The sequence below is a fragment of the Hyperoodon ampullatus genome, assembly GCF_949752795.1.
Source record: "Hyperoodon ampullatus genome assembly, chromosome: 9".
Taxonomy (NCBI): domain Eukaryota; kingdom Metazoa; phylum Chordata; class Mammalia; order Artiodactyla; family Ziphiidae; genus Hyperoodon; species Hyperoodon ampullatus.
Window position 1 is genome coordinate 85,818,991 of NC_136922.1, and position 21,335 is coordinate 85,840,325.

General features: G+C 47.6%; 1 protein-coding gene across 2 annotated transcripts; it reads left to right on the top strand.

Moving 5' to 3' along the window:
• Positions 1-561: 561 nt before the first annotated feature.
• On the top strand, positions 562-17,699 carry TSPAN33 (tetraspanin 33; the record flags this gene model as incomplete). Of its 2 annotated transcripts, none has more annotated exons than XM_079711453.1 (8): positions 562-663; positions 12,698-12,755; positions 13,415-13,542; positions 13,853-13,927; positions 15,071-15,166; positions 16,697-16,825; positions 17,227-17,388; positions 17,598-17,699. In XM_079711453.1, 8 exons carry the CDS (start codon positions 562-564, stop codon positions 17,697-17,699), a joined length of 852 nt encoding a protein of 283 aa, XP_079567579.1. The 2 variants fall into 2 exon arrangements, with proteins under 2 accessions (XP_079567579.1, XP_079567580.1); XM_079711454.1 differs by having other exon boundaries at positions 13,418-13,542.
• Positions 17,700-21,335: the final 3,636 nt, after the last annotated feature.

Genomic DNA, 21,335 nt, shown 5'->3' on the forward strand with positions numbered 1-21,335 from the left:
ATACGTGCACAGCAACTGGGTAGAGGACGTGGGTGCGTGATGCAGTGTGCATTCCTCCTCATCCTTTTTCCCTTGAGTAGCTGCAGCCTGGATGCTTTCCTTCTCGGGGGGAGGAGGTAGAACCGCTGACCCTTTAACAAGTTGTGCCTCAAAGAACAGGTGTCTCCCCCGCCTCTTGGAAAAGAGGGATGGTTGGACACTTAGTGACATCAGAGACCGACTAATGAGAAATCAGGCTTCGGCAGACGAGCCAATGGGAGGTCGAGGGCGGGCCCGGTTTCCTGGGAGCCCGGCGGGCCGGGCTAGTCCTCCAGCCACAGCGGAGTCTCTACCGTTCACGCTGCCCGCGGCAGCTCCCGCGACTCCTAGCGGCTCCAGTAGCGGCGTCGTTCCCCTGCCCGCGCTTCTCCCCGAGGCACGCGCGGGCACCTCCCGCCGCAGAGCAGTTCCCCCGCCGCTCGGGCTCCGGCCGTGGCACGGCTCATGCCTCCGGGCGCGGAGCGCTCAGGTGGGCCGGCCGTCGCGGGGAGATAGGCCCCCGGGGGCGGCGGCGGCTGGACCATGGCCCGGAGACCCGGGGCGCCGGCCGCCTACGGGGAGGACTTCTCCTTCGTCAGTCCGCTGGTGAAATACCTGCTCTTCTTCTTCAACATGCTCTTCTGGGTGAGGCTTGGGGGTCGTGGGGGCACCTGGGCTGCAGGGCACCCCCTGGAGGGTTGAGTGGGCTGCCCGCGCTGAGCAGAGGTCGTCCCCGGATGCCCGGTTCAAGGCGAACGTGGTGAGCGGCACTGCCGAGTTTTCTGAGAAGACCGTACTTTGGGGTAATTTATCCTAGGCAGAGACACCACAGTGGCTCCTTGTGTGCAGAGCGTGTTAGGGTGGGGGATATGCAGGGGATTCAGTGCAGACTTCTGGGTATTCTCCTCTCGGCATCGGATGAGGGTCTGTGTCAGGCCAAAAAGGTGGTTTTGAGCCTCAGGAGCGGGCTTTCCTGTTGGCCCAAGGCAGACCCACTGATACACTCATGATTAGGGGATTTTTCAGGCCTGGGGGCTGAGAGGCCCTGCTGGCAAAGAAGAAAGAGGAAGGAGGGAAACCCAAACCTTCCCTCTCCCTTACCTCCGAGAGAATGAGTTAAGGGGCTTTCATCTCTTCCTTTTGCAGGCCTCTGCTGCCCTTTCTCCCTCCAAAGGCTGAGAAAGAACAGGAAGAGCCTCCAGGTGTAGATGTCTTTCCCAGAACTGTCCCAAACTTTGCCCCACCTTTCTCAGGACCAGGTTCCGTCCCCGGGAGTTTGACAGTCTTCAACTTCTTTAAATAGACCCTATGTTGGGCTGGAAGGCCAGGGGTCCTTTCAGAATCTTCTGTTTGGGGCTGGAAAAGTAGAAAAAATATTGGACCGGGGCTGCCTAGATTCTCATCCCCACTCTGCCATTAATTGTTGACTTGACTAACCTGGGCAATATGTTCACTTCTGTAGACCTTAGTCTCCTCCTCCATAAAAATCCAGCATGATCAAGGATGCCAGAAATACTCTGCTGGAGCTGAGAATGCAGCTGGACCAGATCATGAAATGCTAGCTCAATCCTGTTTCAGGTCTAGAGAGTCCCTGAGCCTCTCTGGGTTTGAGAACATTGGGAGATCCACCCCTTTTCCCCAATTTCTCTTCCAGCACCAACTACACCAGAGCTGCTGCTCTAAGAGCCCGTTATGCTTGCCCACCTCTGCCTGAGACCTAAAGTTCAGACTTGCCGGAGGGAGGAGTCTAAAATACGTTTCCTAGGAGAGGGAGCAGACTAGGCAGCTAAGCCAGTTGCTGGAAAGGTTTCACAGGGGCCGTGGTGTGAACAGACACAAAGTACATAAGGGCTAGCCCGTTGGGAAAAATGAGAGAAATCCCAGAGGGTGGTGATGACAGCTCATTCTCAGCAATTGTACTGGGAGAAATGAAGTTTGAACTCCTAACAAATTCTCAGTTTTAGAACTGGAAAAAAAAATTGGAAGACATCTTGTCCAGTACTTGCATCTTATATATGAGAAAGCCAAAGCATAGAGATGTTGTTTTATCCTAGGTCCAACAGCTTGTTAGTGGGCTTGATCTGGTGATTTTTTTCTACTGAACCACAGTGCCTCTAGGGGAAGTCCTTGGTCCAGATGGCTGCTACTGTGGCTGGGGTGTTAGCAGTATTAGTAGTTAACTAGTCAACACAAGTTCCATGGTGTACGTTCTGTTTCAGCTGGAGGTCAGGCAAGAATGGAAGAAAATCTCACCACCACTCTGCCAGGCTGGGGGATGTCCTAAGGGGAACCCCCCACCTAAAAGCAAGTTCCTGAGAGCCCTCTTACATGCTCACTGAGTGTCCCAGGCCAATGCACGCCATCCTCAGAGCCAGCACTAGCATCCCAGGGACCTCAGGTCCTCACTCTAGCTTCCTCTATCAACCAAGGCTTTGCATGCATCTTCTTTGGAGCCTTTGGCACTTCACCCTTATCTGTGCTCCCCAGCTACAACATCTGGGTGCATCTGTTACACTTGTGTTCTCAGTAATTTTTCTGGACTTCCCCACTCTACCCCACCGGCCTTTTGCCAGATAAATGACTTTGGGAGGTCACAGCAAGGGAGAGAGTTTGGCTCCATAGACCCGTTTAACTTGGTACAAATGCTTCATTCAAGGTCAGAGGACCTGGCTAACCAAGCTGGCACCATCCCAAATTAGAGGAGAGCCCCTTCTTGGCCCTACTTTAGACTCATAAGAAGTCATTGGCACTAGAAATGGCACACTGAAGGACAAGAGGCCCAGTTTCTTTCTGGCACCCACTTACTGTGTGACCCCAAGCCAATATATCTGTCTCTCTGTCCTTAAGCTTTCTCCTCTAAAGGAGACATTTTTTTCTGCCTCTGTGAACTGTTTAAAGATGAATGCATCACTTTGGGGACTGTTTTCTTTCTTCAAGAGCTGAAGCTAGATCTAAGGATGCATCTTTTTTGTGTCCCAGTATCCTTGGGACATTGACCTTACCAGGGGGCAGTACTCTTTCGGCATTACTGAGTGCCACTTCTCCCCCAGGTCCAGAGCGGCGGAGTTCATTCCACACAAGGCCAGCTGGAGATGAAGAGCTGCTTGCCCAGACCAGGGGTCATTTGTCTTCCCATCCCCCCTTTAGGGACTGGTTAGTGTGGTTTATTTTTTGCAGGCTTCCACCATCCCAGTCAGATTCCTCTCTTCTACTCAGGAGGCACCTGAGTGCCATGGCTGGGACTGTCAGCCCACTCCTTTTCCAGACAGAGTGCGCATTCTGGCCAGGTGCTGGGGAGCTGTGTATGGATGGTGTTTGTGTCTGGTCCTGGATCACCTTGGGATGGTAGCCAGCATTGTCTGGGCTCATACTCAGTGGTGGCAGTGGCCATCCCTGCTACTTCTCTTGGAGCCCTGATCCTTGGGGCATTTGGTGTCTGACTCAGAAAGCTCCTGGCTCCTTTGGGACCAGGACCTATTCCACCTGTTCATGTTTCAAATCTCACTTCCCCTTTTGCCCAGGAGTTCTGATTTTCTCCCCAGAATTGTGCTGCTGGGTTCCTGATTGTTAGGATCCCACGGCTTGGAGAGTTGCCTCAAGATCACAAAAGTTGTATTTTAGTCTTTGAGTTAAGAAGTCGCTGACTTTCTTTACCTCCCTATATTGGACAGCTCTGTGCAGAGGGAAGAAAGTGGGCTAGTACATGCTTTATCATCTTGGGCATATGTTGGCAGGAACATTATCAGTGCTGCCTACAGCAACCATCTCCTTCCTTGCTGGTCCTTTTCCCACCCAGGGCAGCAGTTGGGGTGGCTTTTGAGTCAGGCAAAGCCCAGAAGCTCAGATCTCCTGCCCCTGTGTCTCAGCTGAGGCTTCCTTAGTGGCGATGCCTCAGGGCTCCCATGGCACCTCGTACATATTTTGATTGTCAGATCTTTCTTTACCTGTGCTGCAATTATGTGTTTCTATTTTTCTCCCCCTCTAGACTTCAGGCTCCCAAGGGTAGAGACTGCTTTATTCACTTCCGGATTCTCAGTGCTCAGCTGTGTTTGGCAGAGAGTGGGTACTTATTGAATGTTTACTGAGTGGGGAATGAGAGAGCAGAGCCTACAGGGTGGAGGCATCATGCCCTTCCTCCCTCTCTCATGGACACTAGGCTTTCAGGATGCAGCACAACGTTAAGTCCTCCAGCATTCTTGGTTGGAGTATTGTCCTGTGTTCTTTTCTGCAGTGGGCCTGGCACCCCTCCCTCAAGCCAGGTCAGAAAACATGGCAGCCATCCCCTCCAGCATCTCCCTTAAGGCCTAATTACCACACACAGCACACGTGGACCCCCTTCCAGATCTTCCCTAGGCGGATCCAGGCCTCTGGTGAGGTATCTTCTTCAACAAATTCACTTTCCTGCCTAGGACCGCTGTACTGGAGTCCCCAAAGCACTCAGGATGCCCCAAACCACCTGCAGCACTATCTGTTGTAACCTGGCTCAGAAGCCATGAGGATATGATGAGGCATCAAGCCTGGCAAAAGCCCCTCCTGAGTGACGGGGTCCCTTATGCCCCCATCCCCCCACCACAAACACACACACACACACACACGCACACACACACACAAAACTACTTAAATATGCTAGGAGGCAGAGCCTATTTCCTCCTCCATTTTCCCCCTCCTTTCCCTATAGACTAACCAGGCTGCAATAAATGAATTATAACATTATTTTTTTAATATATATATAAAATTATTTATTTATTTATTTTTAGCTGCATTGGGTCTTTGTTGCTACACACGGGCTTTCTCTAGTTGCAGCGAGTGGGGGCTACTCTTCGTTGCAGTGCGTAGGCTTCTCTTGTTGTGAGCACGGGCTCTAGGCGTGCGGACTTCAGTAGTTGTGGCACACAGGCTTAGTTGGTCCGCGGCATGTGGGATCTTCCCAGACCAGGGCTCGAACCCATGTACCCTGCATTGGCACCCGGATTCTTAACCACTGCGCCACCAGGGAAGTGCCTATCACATTATTTTTATAAAAACAACAACAACAACAACAATACCAAGAATGAAGACAAGAAGCACACTCTTTGCTGTCAAGTCACATGCCTGCCTTCTTAACTCCCCAGATAGCTCTGTTTGCCTTGTACCAAGTAGAAAACCGTAAACTTCAAGCAGCCTTTAAAAAGAATAAAAGAAAAGCATCTCTTAGAGTCTCCATAGCAGGCTGTGTGTCAGGCTGGTAACTCCAGGCCGTGAGTTTGCGTGTTTATACTACTTTGAGCACTTGTGAACTTTCCTTCCTCGTTTATACCCTTGGAAAACCAAAACCAGCCATGGCCTAAGGAAGGAGCTAAAGGCTTGGCCCAGACATTGGAGAGGAAAGAGCCCTACGGACTCCTCTACTCCAGCAGGACAATTCCATCCTATCCAGAGGGAGAAAGCCAAGAGCCAGTTTCACACAGATAGTTGCCACTTCAGAAACCCAGGAACAACGGTGGTGCCAGGATGACCACTGTAGGACCGGTGTTTGCAGATCCTGGGCAGTGAGAGAGGAGGCCCTACTTTAGGGCTAGCAGGATGTGATTTCTTTGACTTCATCCAGAAGTGAGGATAGAAAGGACTGAGAAGCTGGAGGTACAGACCCCTCCCTCCCAGTGTCCCTCTGGGAAGGGACAGTGTTTTGATTCCCATGCAGGGAATCACTCGACTCTCAGCTGTCCCGCACCGCCACCTTCAAAAGAAGAGGAAAAAGATTTATTCCAAAGAAGAGGTGAGGACTCTGAGACAGATCCACCCAGTTCATGCAGACTGGACTTTAGAATGTGGAAGGCAGACAGGCCGGGCTTTCTCTCGGTGGCTGGCGGGCCCTGGGTGGTGATGCCCTGTCTGCCCCTTTCAGGAGCCGTTCCAGGGACTTCCCTCTGGGTCCTGCAGGGCCCTCCTGATGTTGTTTTACTTCCCCCTGCCTGAGCCCCGCCCAGTCTGGTGATTACCCACTGCTCACCCAAGATAACTGCAGGCAGCTCCTTCCCACCTCACATGATGCCTGGAAGTGAATACACATGTCCTGGTAGGAGACAGAGAGGGAGGCAGCCATGTGACCGAGGTCATAGCGCCCTGGAGCCATGTGGACCTACATTCCAGTCCCTCTTTAGCCACTCTCACTCACTGAGTGCATTCGCCCAACATCAGTTCTGTAGAGTGGAGATCCTAACACCCTCTTGGGGTTGTGGTCATAGTATACATACAGTGGTTAGTCCAGTGCCTGGCCCTTAGCACTCAACAAAAGGTAGCTGTTACATTGTTGTTAGAATTGGCTCCTAGAGCCAATTCACCTTTTGGGGATGGACTTGGAGAGCTAGGATGAGTGCTCCTCCTGACGAGTGGCAACTAGGTGGGGATTGAGTCTAGGTAAGGGCCAACCCTGAGCCTGACTTCCTTCAGCCTTGAACACCCTTGCTCACATTCCTACTGTTAGCCAGAGGGAGATGACAATTAATGGCATCTTTATATTTTATAGTTTACAAAGAAGTTTCATATATATCATAGGAACAGAGACTCCACTATTGTCTTTAAGGACCTTCCCTAGGTCCACTCAGAGCTTTTCACACCACATTGGTCTTAAGGTACAGTCCAGTGGAAATGGATTCCAAGAGCTAATTTGCCTGTAATTATCGGCATTTCAGCATTAGAGCCAGGAGAAGAACTCTTGTTCAGGACCTCAACTTGGGGCCCTATAACCACTTATCTCTTAGTATTGATGGCTGTGAAGTAGTGTCCTAGGGGCTAGAATAAGGGTTTTCCTCACATCAAATCATAACTGTCTTTTCCTGATTTACAGAAAAAAAAGTCAAGATAACGGAAAGACTTTTCTCCATTTTCTGTTTTCTCCCATCTTCTCTCCAAGATAACAGCTGCTTATCTTCCACCAAGTGCAAGCAGAAGGCAAAGGGAAGAGGACAAGTAGCAACAAACATTATGGAAAACTAGGAAACTATTTAGAGTATTGCAGTATTATTTTATGAGATGCAGAGACATACGTCTAACAGCTGAATCATCTGTTAGTAAAATTGTTCCTAATTTCTATGATAGAAATTAGTATGCCATGCTTCCTCACATGACACATTGAGAAGGACACATTATCTGTGTAATATTCCTGTCAAAAATATGTTGTCTGAATCTAATTGGGGAGAAACAATCTGACATCCAAATTGAGGGACATTAAGCCAAACAACTGGCCTGGACTTACCAAAAAAAAATTCAATGTCAAAAGAAAAAATATCAGAACATGTGTTGGCAAGGGTATGGAGAAATTGGAACCCCGTACATTGCTGGTGGGAATGTGGAATGGTTCGGTTGCTGTGGAAAAAGTTTGTCAACTCCTTAAAAAATTAAACGTAGAATTACCATATGACCTGGCAGTTCCACTCCTGGGTCTATACCCAAGAGAACTGAAAACAGGTATTCAAACAAAAACTTGTACATGAATATTCATAGCAACACTATTCACAATAGCCAAAAGGTGGAAACAACCCAAATGTCCATCAGTGGATGAATGGATAAACAAATTGGGTTCTATCCATACCATGGGATATTATTAGGCCATAAAAGGTATTGAAGTACTCTTACATGCTACAACATGGATGAATCTTGAAAACATTATGCTAAGTGAAAGAAGGCAGACACAAAGAGCCACATATTATGTATTCCATTTATAGAAAATGTGCAGAATAGGCAAAACCATAGAGACAGAAAGTGGTTGCCAGGGGTTGGAGGAGTGGAGGGAATGGGAGTGACCATTTAATGGGTACAGCGTTTATATTTGGGGTGATGAAAATGTCCTGGAACCTGATAGTGGTGGTGGTTGCATAGCAATATGCATTTACTTAAGGCCACTGAACTGTACACTTTAAAATGGGTAATTTTGTGGTATATGTATTTTACCACGATTTTTTAGAAGTCAGTGTCTTGAAAAACCAAAAACGAAGAAAAGAAAAAAAGCTGTGAAACTGTTCCAGGCTAAAGGAGACTTGATCACTAAATGCATGATCCTTGACTGGACCCTGAACCAGAAAAAAGGGGGAAAAAAAAAACAGTTATAAAGGACATTATTGGGATAATTGGGGAAAGTTAAATATGACTGTAAATTAGATAGCAGTAGTAGCATATTAAAGCTTCAAAAAGAATCTGATATGTCAAGATCGTATAGAGTACACCAACAGAGCACTGTTAGTGCCTTGTCATCTGAACAGTTTTAAGATCCACTGCCATAGGTTTTGGTGTAAGCAGAAATCACCCTGATTAAAGGTTGTAAAATTGCATGCAAGTGAATCCCAGTTTAAGAAAATATGATATTAAAAAGTGTGGATTTACAAGACTAACAAATTGAGGGTGACTATTTTTTAAATAGATTTCATTTTTTAGAACAGTGTTAGTTTTGCAGAAACTTTTGAGAAGATGGTACAGCAACTTCCCATATATCCCACATCGTGTCTCTTATTATTAACATCTTACATGAGTATGATATAATTGTTACAATTAATGGCATTATCATTAAGGTCCATACTTTATTCAGATTTCCTTAGTTTTTACTTAATGCCCTTTTAGTGTTCCAGGATCCCATCCAGGATATTGAATTTCATTTAGTTGTCATGTCTCCTTAGGTTTTTGTTGGCTGTGGCAGTTTCTCAGAATTTCCTTGTTTTTGATGACTTTGATAGTTTTCGGGAGTACTGGTCAGACATTTTGTAAAATGTCCCTCTATTGGAACTCGCCTGATGTTTTCTCATGGTTATACTGGGGTTATGGGTTTGGGGAAGGAAGAGCACAGAAGGGAAGTGCCATTTTCATCACATAATCTCATATATCAATGACCTCTGTTGATGTTGCCCTTGATCACCTGGCTGAGGTAGTCAGGCTTCTCCACTGTAAAGTTAATCTTTTCCCCCCTTTTCTCTTTGGAAGGAAGTTACTATGTGCCACCCACACTTGGAAATGGGGAGTTAGGCTCCACCTTCTTGACAGTGCAGTACCTCCATAAAATATTTGGGATTCTTCTGCGTGGGGGTTTTGTCTTTTCTCCCCCATTTATTTATTTATTAAGTCATTTATATCAGTATGGACTCATGGGTATTTATTTTATATTTGGGGTAGCAATTCCATACTCTTTTATTTTGATGTCTCTTTGGCATAGCCACACGAATGTGGGGTTTTGTTTTTGTTTTTTGTTTTTGAGCATTTCCTTACCTTCTGGCACCACAAGATGCTCCAGACTTATCTATTTCCCATCCTAGTCCTAGGATCAGCCATTTCTCCAAGGAGCCCAGGGGATGGCTATTTTCTTTATAAGGTGATTACTCACCTTACATAAGGATAAAGGTACTGCTGCATGCAAATTATTTTATATAATTTGATTGACAACTCTTCAAGAACATGCCTTTGGCTGGACTCAGCTATTTTGAAAACTGTCTAGCTTTTGAAAGTTTCCAGCAAGGCTTCATTCTAGCCAGAATATGAAAAGCTATTCTAGGAAGTGAAGTGTCTTTATCTCCATTCTCATCATGAAAGGAGATCACTGGTGATATTGTAGGGTGTCCTAAGATTTTGTAGCAAAGACTAATATATTGTAGACAGTACCCGACTGAGACTGGAAATGGGGTTTAGTCCAGATATTGCCACTGCACCCATGTGCACTTGGTCAAATATCACTTCCCTCTTTTGGCCTCATCTGTAAAAAATGGTGAGTGGCTGAGTTCGTTTCTAAGCTTCTATTCAGCTCTAAAATGTTATGCTACTAACAGCAGCAGCACTAACTTTGGAATGGCAGCAGCTTTGAGGAATTCAGGGTGGGAGATGTGGGCAGGAATAGAAGTGTGAAAGGGCAGGCTTGACTGCAGGATAAAGAGGCAGATCGATGACAGAAATGCAGAATTTTAGAGTTAGCTAGTGAGTTCCAGGTAAGCAGTATCATTAATGATCATATTAAATATTAATGATAATATTAATGTCTTAATCTTGTTTTTCACATAGCCAGCACCTACTGCTCTAGATCCCTGGCTGAGTGTGCTTTAGGCTTGTGGTTCTCGAACTTGACTGCATGTTGGAATCACCTGGTATGCATTCAGAAACACTGTTGCCTGGGTTCTAATGCCAGAAATTCTGATATACTGGGTTTGGGGTGCAGCCTAGGCATCAGGAGTTTTTAAGTTCTCCTCCGTGCCCCCCATTCTAATGGCAGCCAAGGTTAAGAAGCACTGCATTAGGCTCTAGATGCTCTTTCCCCCTCCCATGTAACAGATACATTTCCTTAAGGGCAGGGACCACATCTTGCTCATCTTTGCAGTCCTCAGAGTGTCTCCTACATAACAGCTGATGAATTGGATTTGGATAGTATATTAGTTTCCTATTACTGCTGTAACAAATTGCCACAAACTTAATGGTTTAATATAAAACAAATTAGTTTTCTCATAGTTCTGGAGGTCAGAAGTCCAAAACAGGTCTCACTGGGCAAAAATCAAGATGTCAGCAGGAATAGTTCCTTCTGGAGGCTCTAGGTAAGAATCTATTTGCTTGCCTTCTCCAGCTTTTTTAGAGGCTGTTCACGTTCTTCAGCTTATGGCACATACTCCAACCTCTGCTTCTGTTGTCACACATATCTCCTCCTCTGACTCTGACCCTCTTGCCTCCCCCTTATAAGGCCCCTTGTGATTATATTGGGCCAACTGGGATAATCTCTTGCAAGGTCCTTAACTTAATCACATTGGCAAAGCCCCTCTGGCCATGTAAGGTTACATATTCACAGGTTCTGGGAATTAGGAATGGACATCTTTGGGAGGACACTGTTCTACCTACCGCAGATAGAGACAGAACAACTGCTATAATTACAAGCCCACCCATGGAATGAAGTTACCCTGTGACACACGGCATCTGTTTACTTTTCCTTTCTTGTTTTAGCTGTGTTAGGATTTAATCAGAGACCGTCTTTGTGGAAAGTTATACACCTTAGTGAAAACTTAACATGTGACAAAACAGTGAGGAGCATGGGAGCAACAGAAATAAAGAGCAGATACATATTTTTTAATGATTCAGTAAAGTGATATTCAGAACCGTAATTGGCTGTGGTGAGTTTTAAAGGGCAGACAGAGATGCCCGATCACTCTGGCAAAGGGTTTGTGCTTCCAGGCCTGTGGGGTAACCGGGGTCTCCATTGTGTGGTTTCCTTGCCTCCCACCAACTCCCCCTTGCTCCCTGAGCCTGGCTGTGCTGTGGGACAAGAAGCCAGCTGGCACCTGCAGCCCCTCACACAGCTCTTTCTGCAAGCAGATCCGTCTCTCCTGGACGAAGAGTGTGAGGGCCAGCACATCACACATCTGGCCCCGAGTCAGAGGCGGCGTCAAATGATTGGGGACCAAGGAGAAGGGGCTGTATGTACAAGCCGAGAAGAGTCCTGAAAGGCGCGGTTTTAGACAAGGGTTTCCCATTTCCTGCTGAATGCACCAGCTGGTAGAGTTTCCCAAGGAAAATGTCTCTCTACTGAGGGGCTAGTCTGACCCTATTACCTGCTATAGGTGCTCAATTCCCTTCTCCCACCAAAGCCCCAAGATGGTTTCTTCCCAGCTGGTCTCTGTCTCGCAGGACAGTGGAGTGCAGCCAGCCCTCTCCTTCACCACTGAGTTGGTCAAGTCCCTGATGCTGAGAACTCCCTCCAGCCAGAGCTTGGCCCCCGCTGTTGCCGTGGTGATAGCCAGCTGCTTCTTAGCACCAGCCTGGGAACTGGGCACAAAAGAAGGGTGACCGAAGGATGTGCACACTGGGCCACCCTGCACTCCTGGAGGCATAGAGCGGGACACAGAGAAGGCCCCTTTAGGGAGCGCTGGTGGTCTCGGATGGGTTTGTTCTCTGACGGAGAAGCCAGGAAGTTTGAAAGGTCTAAACTTCTCTGTTCCACACTGGAATCAGGGTTTAAAAAGTTTCCTTTGCAAGGTAGTTCTGCTATTTTACACCCACGCATTCATGTGCAAGCATTCTTTCACACTGGTTTGGACTTTCATTCTTGCATTTGACACCATATTGACCTCCAAGAGGGTTAGAGACCTGGGAGCATCTACTCAGGCCTGCTTCAGCTTTAAGACCTCCCCTTTGATGTAGCTGGATTCAAATTCAGAACTTCATAGTTTCTATGTGACCCTGGGCAAGTTAATCCTTAGTAATGATAGATAATATTTATTATCAGGCATCGTGTTAAATGCTTTCCATGCATTCTTTTATTTCATTTTCACAGTAATCTTATTAAATGTAGTTGTTTTAAATTACCATCTTCAGATACAGAAACTGAGGCTCAGAGAGTTGTCCAGCACAGTCCCAGGTTCAACTCACTCCGAAGCTCATGTTTTTAACTGCTATTCTGTTTTAACCTTGCATTGCCTTAATTTCCTCATCTGTAAAATGGGGATAATAGCTGCCTCACAAGATAACTGTGTTGTGAGGATTAAATGAGATAATCTTGGTATAAGCTGTTCATGGAGGTAAAGCACTGACAGATTCTCTCAATAGTATCACCAGGAAGGAAAAAGATGCTCATTTCTGGGTCCAGGAAGAGTCGTCCTCCTTCTACTCTGCTTTAAGGTTACTCACAGCTGTCAGGGCTCCCTGATTTCCAAAACCTCAGAGTGTGGCTCCTTCCCTGTCTCCACAGGTGATTTCCATGGTGATGGTTGCCGTGGGAGTCTATGCTCGGCTGATGAAGCATGCAGGTGAGCTGTAGGTCCCCATCCATCTCCCCACGACTCTTCTCTGCCTCTTTCAGCCCTGGTCTTTCAGCCCTCCTTCCCACATAAGCTATGGAGCTATAGGGGGCAGCCACCCTCTAGCCAGATCCTAGAGGCTTACTCCATCAGGCCATCCAAGCCAGTTCACCTGGATTTCCCTGAGCTCCCACGAGTCTTCTGAGATCTGCCTGCATTTTAGACTTAGGAAGTGTCTAAGGAAGAAGGTAGGCTTCTGGGTGCAAAGAGTAACCAGGGGCTGTAGCCCTTCCTTCGCTCTGTTCTGGAGTAACTCAACCTCCATTCCTACTCCTCTGCACAAAGTCTCCAGGAGACGGAATCTGCAAAGCCAATGAGCCTAATGCCATTCTAATTCTTTTCTGGAGCGAAAGTGGTCCCTCCTCTCTTAAGCCCGGGAATAAAGGCTCTTACTTTTTGTTAGTTTCTCAAATAAAATGCCACAAGCCCTTCTGGGTCCTTTGTTTTCTCCCCATGGGAGGGCAGTACTGCTTCCTGTAACCTTCCCCCAGCCACACTGGAGAATCCTCCACCAGGGGAGGAGGACAGTTTTGGGGGCACCCACCCCCTCCCTGGTACCCCCCTCAGTCGGCACCAGACTCAGACTGAGAGACAGCCCCTTCCCCCAGAAGCAGCGCTGGCCTGCCTGGCTGTGGACCCTGCCATCCTGCTGATCGTGGTGGGCGTCCTCATGTTCCTGCTCACCTTCTGCGGCTGCATCGGCTCTCTCCGGGAGAACATCTGCCTCCTGCAGACGGTGAGTGGTCAGGGGCACCCCCATAAATGCCCTGGCCTCTCTCCTCCACGTGCCTCTCATTCCTGAAACCTTTCAGTTTCCTTTGTCCCTCAATGCCCCCAAGGTCTGTGCTGTCCACTCCTCACTGTAGAGCTCAGCCCAGGTGACCCAGCACAGGGTGACCACCCCGAGGACAGTGTCCCAGAGGCAGCTGCCTTTCCTGTGTGTGGGGCACCTAGGAGAAAGTGCCCCGTGGCCCCCCAGTGCTCGCCGTGGCCCTACTGCCCAGCCTGGTAACAGACTGCCTCCTTTTTCCGCCTGCTCCCCACAGTTCTCCCTCTGTCTCACCATCGTGTTCCTGCTACAGCTGGCAGCCGGGGTCCTGGGCTTCGTCTTCTCAGACAAGGTAACACTGGGAGTCACGGGGCCTCCTCAGATGTGAACCAGAGGGAGGAAGGGAAGGTTCCTGCCCGTGCTTAGCCTGACTAATTAACCACGGTGGTCCTTCCCCTGAGAAGCATCTGTCTCTGAAAGATTATCCTTAGGGATGAATGAATGGCCTTTAAAGTTGCCATATTTAAAGAGGATTTCAAGATTGTAAGGTGTTTTCCTTTGACAGTCTGAGAGGCCAACAGGGAAGTAAATTCTATGAACCGAAAGTTAAAATAGTCTGTAAACTTTAACGGCAAATGATTGAGTAAAATTCACTTATCAAGTGGACCACAGACAACGTGAAGAGCCTTTTATTTCTTTTAAAAATTATTTATTGGGATAAACAAAAGTAAGAAAAGGGGGAAGTCAACAACACTTTGAACAGCTCTTACCATATCTGGGAGTGGTCTGCCATTCAGTGACAGCCCTTTTAATTAAGAACCAGAATATCTTTCCCAAAGGGCAAATGATTACCAGGGGCAGAGTATAGGACTATGGATAGGAAACTTTGAGAAGAGTAATGAAGCAGGAAGGAAGAGACCGTGGTAGAACCATGAATTTGAGAGCCACTGAGTTAACTCAGATTGTCCTAGTCCTTCGGGCTCAGTAAAATCCTAATATGATACAGATCTGTTTTGAGTCTAAAGAGATGCAATTCTCTTATGTCCACTAGAGGTCAGTGCCTTAGCTCAGTAAGTCCTTTTCTACTAAACCCCCCACCCCCGGACACACACATACACACACACACACACACACACACACACACACACACACACACACACACACACACACACACACACAGTAGTTTCACTGCTTTGCATCAGTCAACAAGTATTTTGTGTAATAGTATTCAGAGATAGATTAATATTGGATTATCTTGAAATGTGGCTCTGAGAAGAGGCAATAGCAGGACCAGCATTTTTCTTGCCCACAGGTACCTGAGGGCCCAGGGATGCACAGGCTTTGGAATTGGCCATCTTCCATCACTAGGACTTGGTTCTGATTTCCAGGCTGACTTAAATAAAGAAGGATGACCACTGTCTATTGCTATTTCTTCAGGGAGGAGCAGGTTAGGGCTTAGTCCTGTGTTCTGATTCCCTCCTCGTGTTTCTGGCAGGCGCGGGGGAAAGTGAGTGAGATCATCAATAACGCCATTGTGCACTACCGAGATGACTTGGACCTGCAGAACCTCATTGATTTTGGCCAGAAGAAGGTATGGGCTAAGAGGGGGGGTCGTCTAGTGGTCCGGGAAGCTGTGGACAAAAGTTAACGCCATCCCAAGAGACACCTCACCCTCATCACCTGCCGGGTAATGGATTCTGGGAAGGGGTCTGGCAAAAAAACCACACGTAGCTTTAAAAGTACTTTTAAGGGCTTCCCTGGTGGCGTGGTGGTTGGGAGTCCGCCTGCCGATGCGGGGATACGGGTTCGTGCTCCGGTCCGGGAGGATACCACATGCCGCGGAGCGGCTGGGCCCGTGAGCCATGGCCGCTAGGCCTGCGCATCCGGAGCCTGTGCTCCACAATGGGAGAAGCCACGGCAGTGAGAGGCCCGCGTACCGCAAAAAACAAACAAAAGTACTTTTAAGGGCAAAGAACAGTATATATAGTAATCTACCAATTGTGTAAAAAAAGAGAGGAAAGAATATTCATGTTTGCAAAAGGAATCTGGAAGGATATGAAGGAAACCATTATAAGTGGTTACTTATAGTGGGAGGGGGAACTGGGCAGATTTTTTAATATTACCAATTCAAAGTCAGATTTTTTAAATTGTGGTAAAATATACATAATATCAAATTTACCATTTTTAAGTGTACAGATCTGTAGCACTAAGTACATTCACATTGTTGTACAACCCTCATCACCGTCCATCTCCAAAACTTTCTCCCCACACTGAAACTCTGTACCCCATTAAACACTAACTCTCCATTTTCCCCCTCCCCCTAGCTCCTGGCAACCACCATTCTATGTTCTATCTCTATGAATTTCTGTCTCTATGAATACCGTATTTGTCCTTTTGTGACTGGCTTGTTTCACTTAGCATGTCTTCAGGATTCATCCATGTTGTGGGATGTGCCAAAACTCCTTCCTTTATAAGGCTGAATAATATTCCATCATATGTATATACCACACTTTGTTGATTCATTTATCTTTTGATGCACACTTGGGTCACTTCTACCTTTTGCCTATTGTGAATAATGCTGCTATGAGTCAGAACTTAAATTTGAAACAAAAGTGCTTTTGAGACCAGTGCTGAGTTCCCCTTCGCTTGGTGCAACACTCTTGACTTGGATCCTGTTTACTTTCATGGTGTAATTATGGGCCCACAATATTGAAGAGTCTCCTCCTGTGCTTTCTCTATATTAAGGCAAATGTTTGTAGCACTGATCCTTTATTTCAGCCAGTATTTTTGGAACATATACTTTTGCCAAGCTCTATGCTATACAGGACTGCAAAATCAGAAACTGCCCTCAAGGAGCGCATAGTTGAGTGTGTAAAACAAAATATATATACAACAAGTTATAACAAGACATATAAAATGATAGAAATTAAGAAGAGAAAACTTCTTCAGGGGAAGATCACTGAGAAGCTTGAGCTCCAGGTTCCAGGTTGTGTTTCAACACAACGTGAACTTACAAGTGCAAGCTTGCCATAGACTTTTGGTTGCTCTGAGAGTTCCCCTTGTCACCTCAGTGTGGGGATGGGGGTGGTAATTTTAACCCCTGTGGTGAGCTTTGTTGCAGTTCGGCTGCTGTGGAGGGATTTCCTACAAGGACTGGTCCCTGAACATGTACTTCAACTGTTCGGAAGACAACCCCAGCCGTGAGCGCTGCTCTGTGCCTTACTCCTGTTGCTTGCCTACCCCCAACCAGGTGAGCACACATCCCACCTCATTTCCTCCTGCAGTGATCTGAGTTACTTTCCGATTAGGGCAGCTGCTATTGGGAATCTCCATCCCCTGGTTTAGCCAGTCAATTTTGTAGGACAGCTGTCAGATGTTTTTCTTCACTCCAATCTGATGGCTCTGTTATCTTGTACTCCTGCAGCCCACTTTGGGGTTCAGAAGGCACAGGTCTCTAAGGCAAGGAGAACTGGACTCAGACGTCTCAGAGGAAGGGAAGTCTGCATTTAGCAACTTCCAACGTAGCATCCTCCACATATATTCTCTAACAATTTAGGAGTTTAGGAAGGGTGGGGAAGCCCATCAGCTAGGGCCCCTAAGAAAAAGTTATTGGAATGGGAGTCCCACTTGGCTTTTCAACTCTCTCCCCAGGCAGTGATCAACACCATGTGCGGCCAAGGTATGCAGGCCCTTGACTACTTGGAAGCTAGTAAAGTCATCTACACCAATGGCTGTATTGACAGATTGGTCAACTGGATACACAGCAACCTCTTCGTACTTGGTGGTGTGGCACTGGGCCTGGCCATCCCCCAGGTAACTTACCCTGTAAAACTGTGGTCCCACAATTCTGTAAAGACTCCTTTGTTTGGGGGAGGGCACCTGGGGCTCAGCTAGGGTGTCAGGCACTAAGGTTGCTGAAGGGTAGGAGATGTGATGGTGCCGACTGCACTGGGAAGATGGAGTCAGAGAAAACAAAGGCATCACTCATTGCTGAGGACCCAATTCCTTCTCACCTTTCCCAGCTGGTGGGAATCCTGCTGTCCATGATCCTCATGAGTCAGATCAAAGATCAGATCAAACTACAGCTCTACAACCAGCAGCACCGGGCTGACCCATGGTACTGAGAATCCATCCTGCACCTCCTCGTTAGGGCAACAGGCGAGCCTCATCAACCAACGGCAGTGGTTACAGCTCTCAGCACCAAATGGAGATTTGGGTTCCAGCCCCACAAGCGACGGCCCAGTGGCAAGAAGCAAACTCCAGATGTCAGAAGGCAGGGTACACAGGTGGCTCAAGTCTCCTCTCCCCATCCTAGCTCTCAGCATTGTTATTCTGTATTCTTTCTACCCTCCACCATTTGGGTTTCTGTTCTTGTTTTGTCTGAGCAGAGATGCTTGAGCAGCAGCAGTCGCACAGAGTTGTGGGGGCAACAGGCTTTCCACCGAAGCCCTGCAACTGACAGACCTGCTGGGGCTGCCGCTGAGCTTGCAGCACGTACTCGCATTCTGGCTGTTGCCAGTGCGCCCTGCCTGGAGTCCGGTTGGCATGATGTTGGCTCCAGAAGGGAAGGGAGTGGAGCAGGCAATGAGCGTGGGGGTCGGCTGGGGACAGTCGTATGTGCTGGGGAGGAATGGAAGACCATGTGTTTACTGACTGCCTGTGCTGCCATCCTCCCAGGTAGTCAGAGTGAGCTACATCCTGCCCAGCCCTCATTTCCATGGAAACGTGGCAGCAACTGCAAGGGGTACAACAAGCAGCCAAATTCACCCCGTCTCCCCTCCTTTAAAAAACGTCTGGAACCATGGTCTCTATCTTCTGCAGCCAGCAGAGGTGGGACTGAGCCATACGTCCCCTTGAACTGCACCCCTGTATGGCCCTCCCTCTCCAGTAAGTGGGTTTCTTTCTTTTAACCTTGGCAGTGTGCAGAGAAAGAGAGGTAACACCCCCCGCCCCCCATTCCTCTGCACCAGAGCTCAGTATTTCTACAGTGTAAGCAGGGATCTTGCTGGGGCTGGGGGAGCCAGAAATGGCAATAAAAGTTTGTTGACCTGGGCTAACCTGGACTCCATGAATTTTCCATTCTGGCAACTGGGAAGGGAGGGGTAGAAGGGCCCGGCCGGCGCTACCGTACTTCCCCGGCCCCACCACTCACCCCAGCTCCCTCTAGCAGATGCACCATTCCCCTCCCACAACCCCGCCCCCTCCAGTCTAAATTAGATAAAGAGATTCCCCATTCGCATTTGGGAACGGCATAATTTTATCCCCAAACCTGACGTTAATTTTTTTTTCCGAACTAAAATAATTTGCTACCCAAAACTTTCCGGATGGGTTAGGGAAGGATACGTCTGTAAATCACTGTGTAGCCCTCTCGCCGGGAAGGGAGGGGGGAGGAGTGAGGAGGAGGAAGGCCATCTCTTCACTCCCAGTCGAGACCCTCTAGCCCTCTCCTCCACCTTTATCTGAAAGAGCTGGGTACCGCGGCCCATCTTGCTTTAGTGAAGACCCAGAAAAAAACTTCCAGGCGTGCGCAGAGCTTCCTCGCGCGGAGAAGAGCGGGCGAGCGCGGAGAGCAGGGAGGCCCGGCTGGCGCGTCGGGGGGCGTGGCCGGGGCGGGGCCCCGTGGCGCCTTGGGTGGTCCCCACCCCCGCGGCGGCTGGGCCGAGCCTCCCCCACCCCGCCCGCGAGGAGGGGAAGGGCTGCGTGACCCCAGTCCCCGGTGAGTGTCCACCAAGTCTCCTAAACTAGCCTAGCTCTGCAGTCGGGAAGCTCAGACTAGGGCCTTGGCCTGGCCGGGGAAAGATGGGAGAAGCCCTACCGCGCTGGGCAGAGCCTAGAGTTCTCTCCCCGCCCCCAGTTTCCCCTAAACCAGCCTTCTGCTCCTGGGAGGGCGCCTTTCCAGCAGCCACCTGGGGCCCCAGCCAATGTTTAGCTCCAGCTAGTAACAGAACGGAAAGAAAAAATAAAATCTTTTTTTTTTTTTTTTAAGTAAAGGGCCTTTTATTCTGGGAGAGAAGAGTAAAAAAGCGCGCTTTCTTAGTGCCAGAGAGTGGCATTTTATGCTCCTTCATTTGGTGATGCGGACCAGCAACTCGGTGTTAGGGAGACGGGGTGATGCACCTTCCCGGTTCACCGATTTTGAGGAGCTTACCTGGTAGGGGGCTGTTTAAGGCCTTTTGGAGGAAAAGACCAGGAACGCTAGTCTGCAGAACCAGGATTCAAATCCAGATTTTTTGAACTCCCAACTACACTTAAGTCTCTACTGTCTCTCACTATCTAGCCTTCTGGGCTTGTATTGATACAAAAGGAGTCGGGAATTTCCCACCAAGTCCCAGGCCTTAAAAGGCCCTGAGCTTTAATTGTTCAGGAGCTTATAGTGCAGTTCAATGTTTTTACCTAGATTCGTTTCTCAGTGTCTTTTTAGCTTTCTTTCTCTTTGGCCTGATGCTGGGAGAGAAAATGCCCAGTTTTTTAAAGGTTTCTCATCATTATTTCACGTTTCAATTTAATTTGCTCCCTGAATTTCTATCAGTTTAAAAACCCTAGTCTCAAGCATGTGGGGTTAACACCAGTATCTTAGAACAGCTATCAAATCTAGGCCTCGAAGGTGGGTGAATGGAAGTAGATTCTTGGGGCAGTGGAAATCAGGCTGGATGAGCAGAAGTGGACAGAAAGGGCCTGAAAGAGGGTGAAAATTTGTCTGGCATGACATGGCAAGAAAGGTACCCCTACAGACTGTGGGCCTCAAACCCTACAATTTAAACAAGGACTTGAGTCCAGGAGTGCAAATTTTGCAGAATGTTCAATGAAATTCTAATTTCCTCTGTATTTGTTTTCTATTGCTGATGTAACAAATTACCATAAACTGGGTGGCTTAATTCAACACAGATTTGTTATTTTACAATTTTGGAGGTCAGAAATCTGAAATGGGTCTCACTGAGCTAAAACCAAGGTGTGAGCAGGGCTAAGTTCCTTCTGGGGGCTCTAGAGAATCCACTTTCCAGCTTCTAGAGGCCACTTGGGTTCCTTGGTGCCTGGCCCCTTTTTCCATCTTTAAAGCACATCACTCCAACCTCTGCTTCTGTGGTCACATCTCCTTTTTCTCTGACTTTGACTCTCCTATGTCCCTCCTATAGGACTCTTGTGATTAATTTGGGCCCACCTAGGTTATCCAGATTATCTGCCATTTTAAGATTCTTTTTTTTTAATTTTTAACTTTTTATTTTATATTGGAGTATTGTTGATTAACAATATTATGTTAGTTTCAGGTGTACAACAAAATTATTCAGTTATACATATGCATGTATCTGTTCTTTTTCAAATTCTTTTTAATTTAACCATATCTATAAAGTCCCTTTTACAATGTAAGGTATATACACAGAATTTCTGGGATTAGGACATAGACATTTTGGGGTGGCTCTTATTCAGCCTGTCACATCCCCTTCCCACTACATGCATGACTTAAAGGTGGGGGAGATGTAGAAATGGACTGTTGTTGGATATTGGCAAGAGTTTGATGTAGGTGTTGTCTGGCCTTCATTCTAGTAATTACCTAACATTTATTGTGTGCTTTCTGTGTGCCAGGTACATATTTATTACAAAGTTTGGTATGTGGGTCCTTTACTGTTTTCTAACTTGTTCTCATCCCAAAGACCAGATATGTTAACAGGGCCAGGGACCAATTCCAAGAAAGGGGAACAGCGCAGCTTCTTCCACCAGAAGAGTTCTTCTGGTCCATTACTCTAAAAAGGTCAAGAACATTT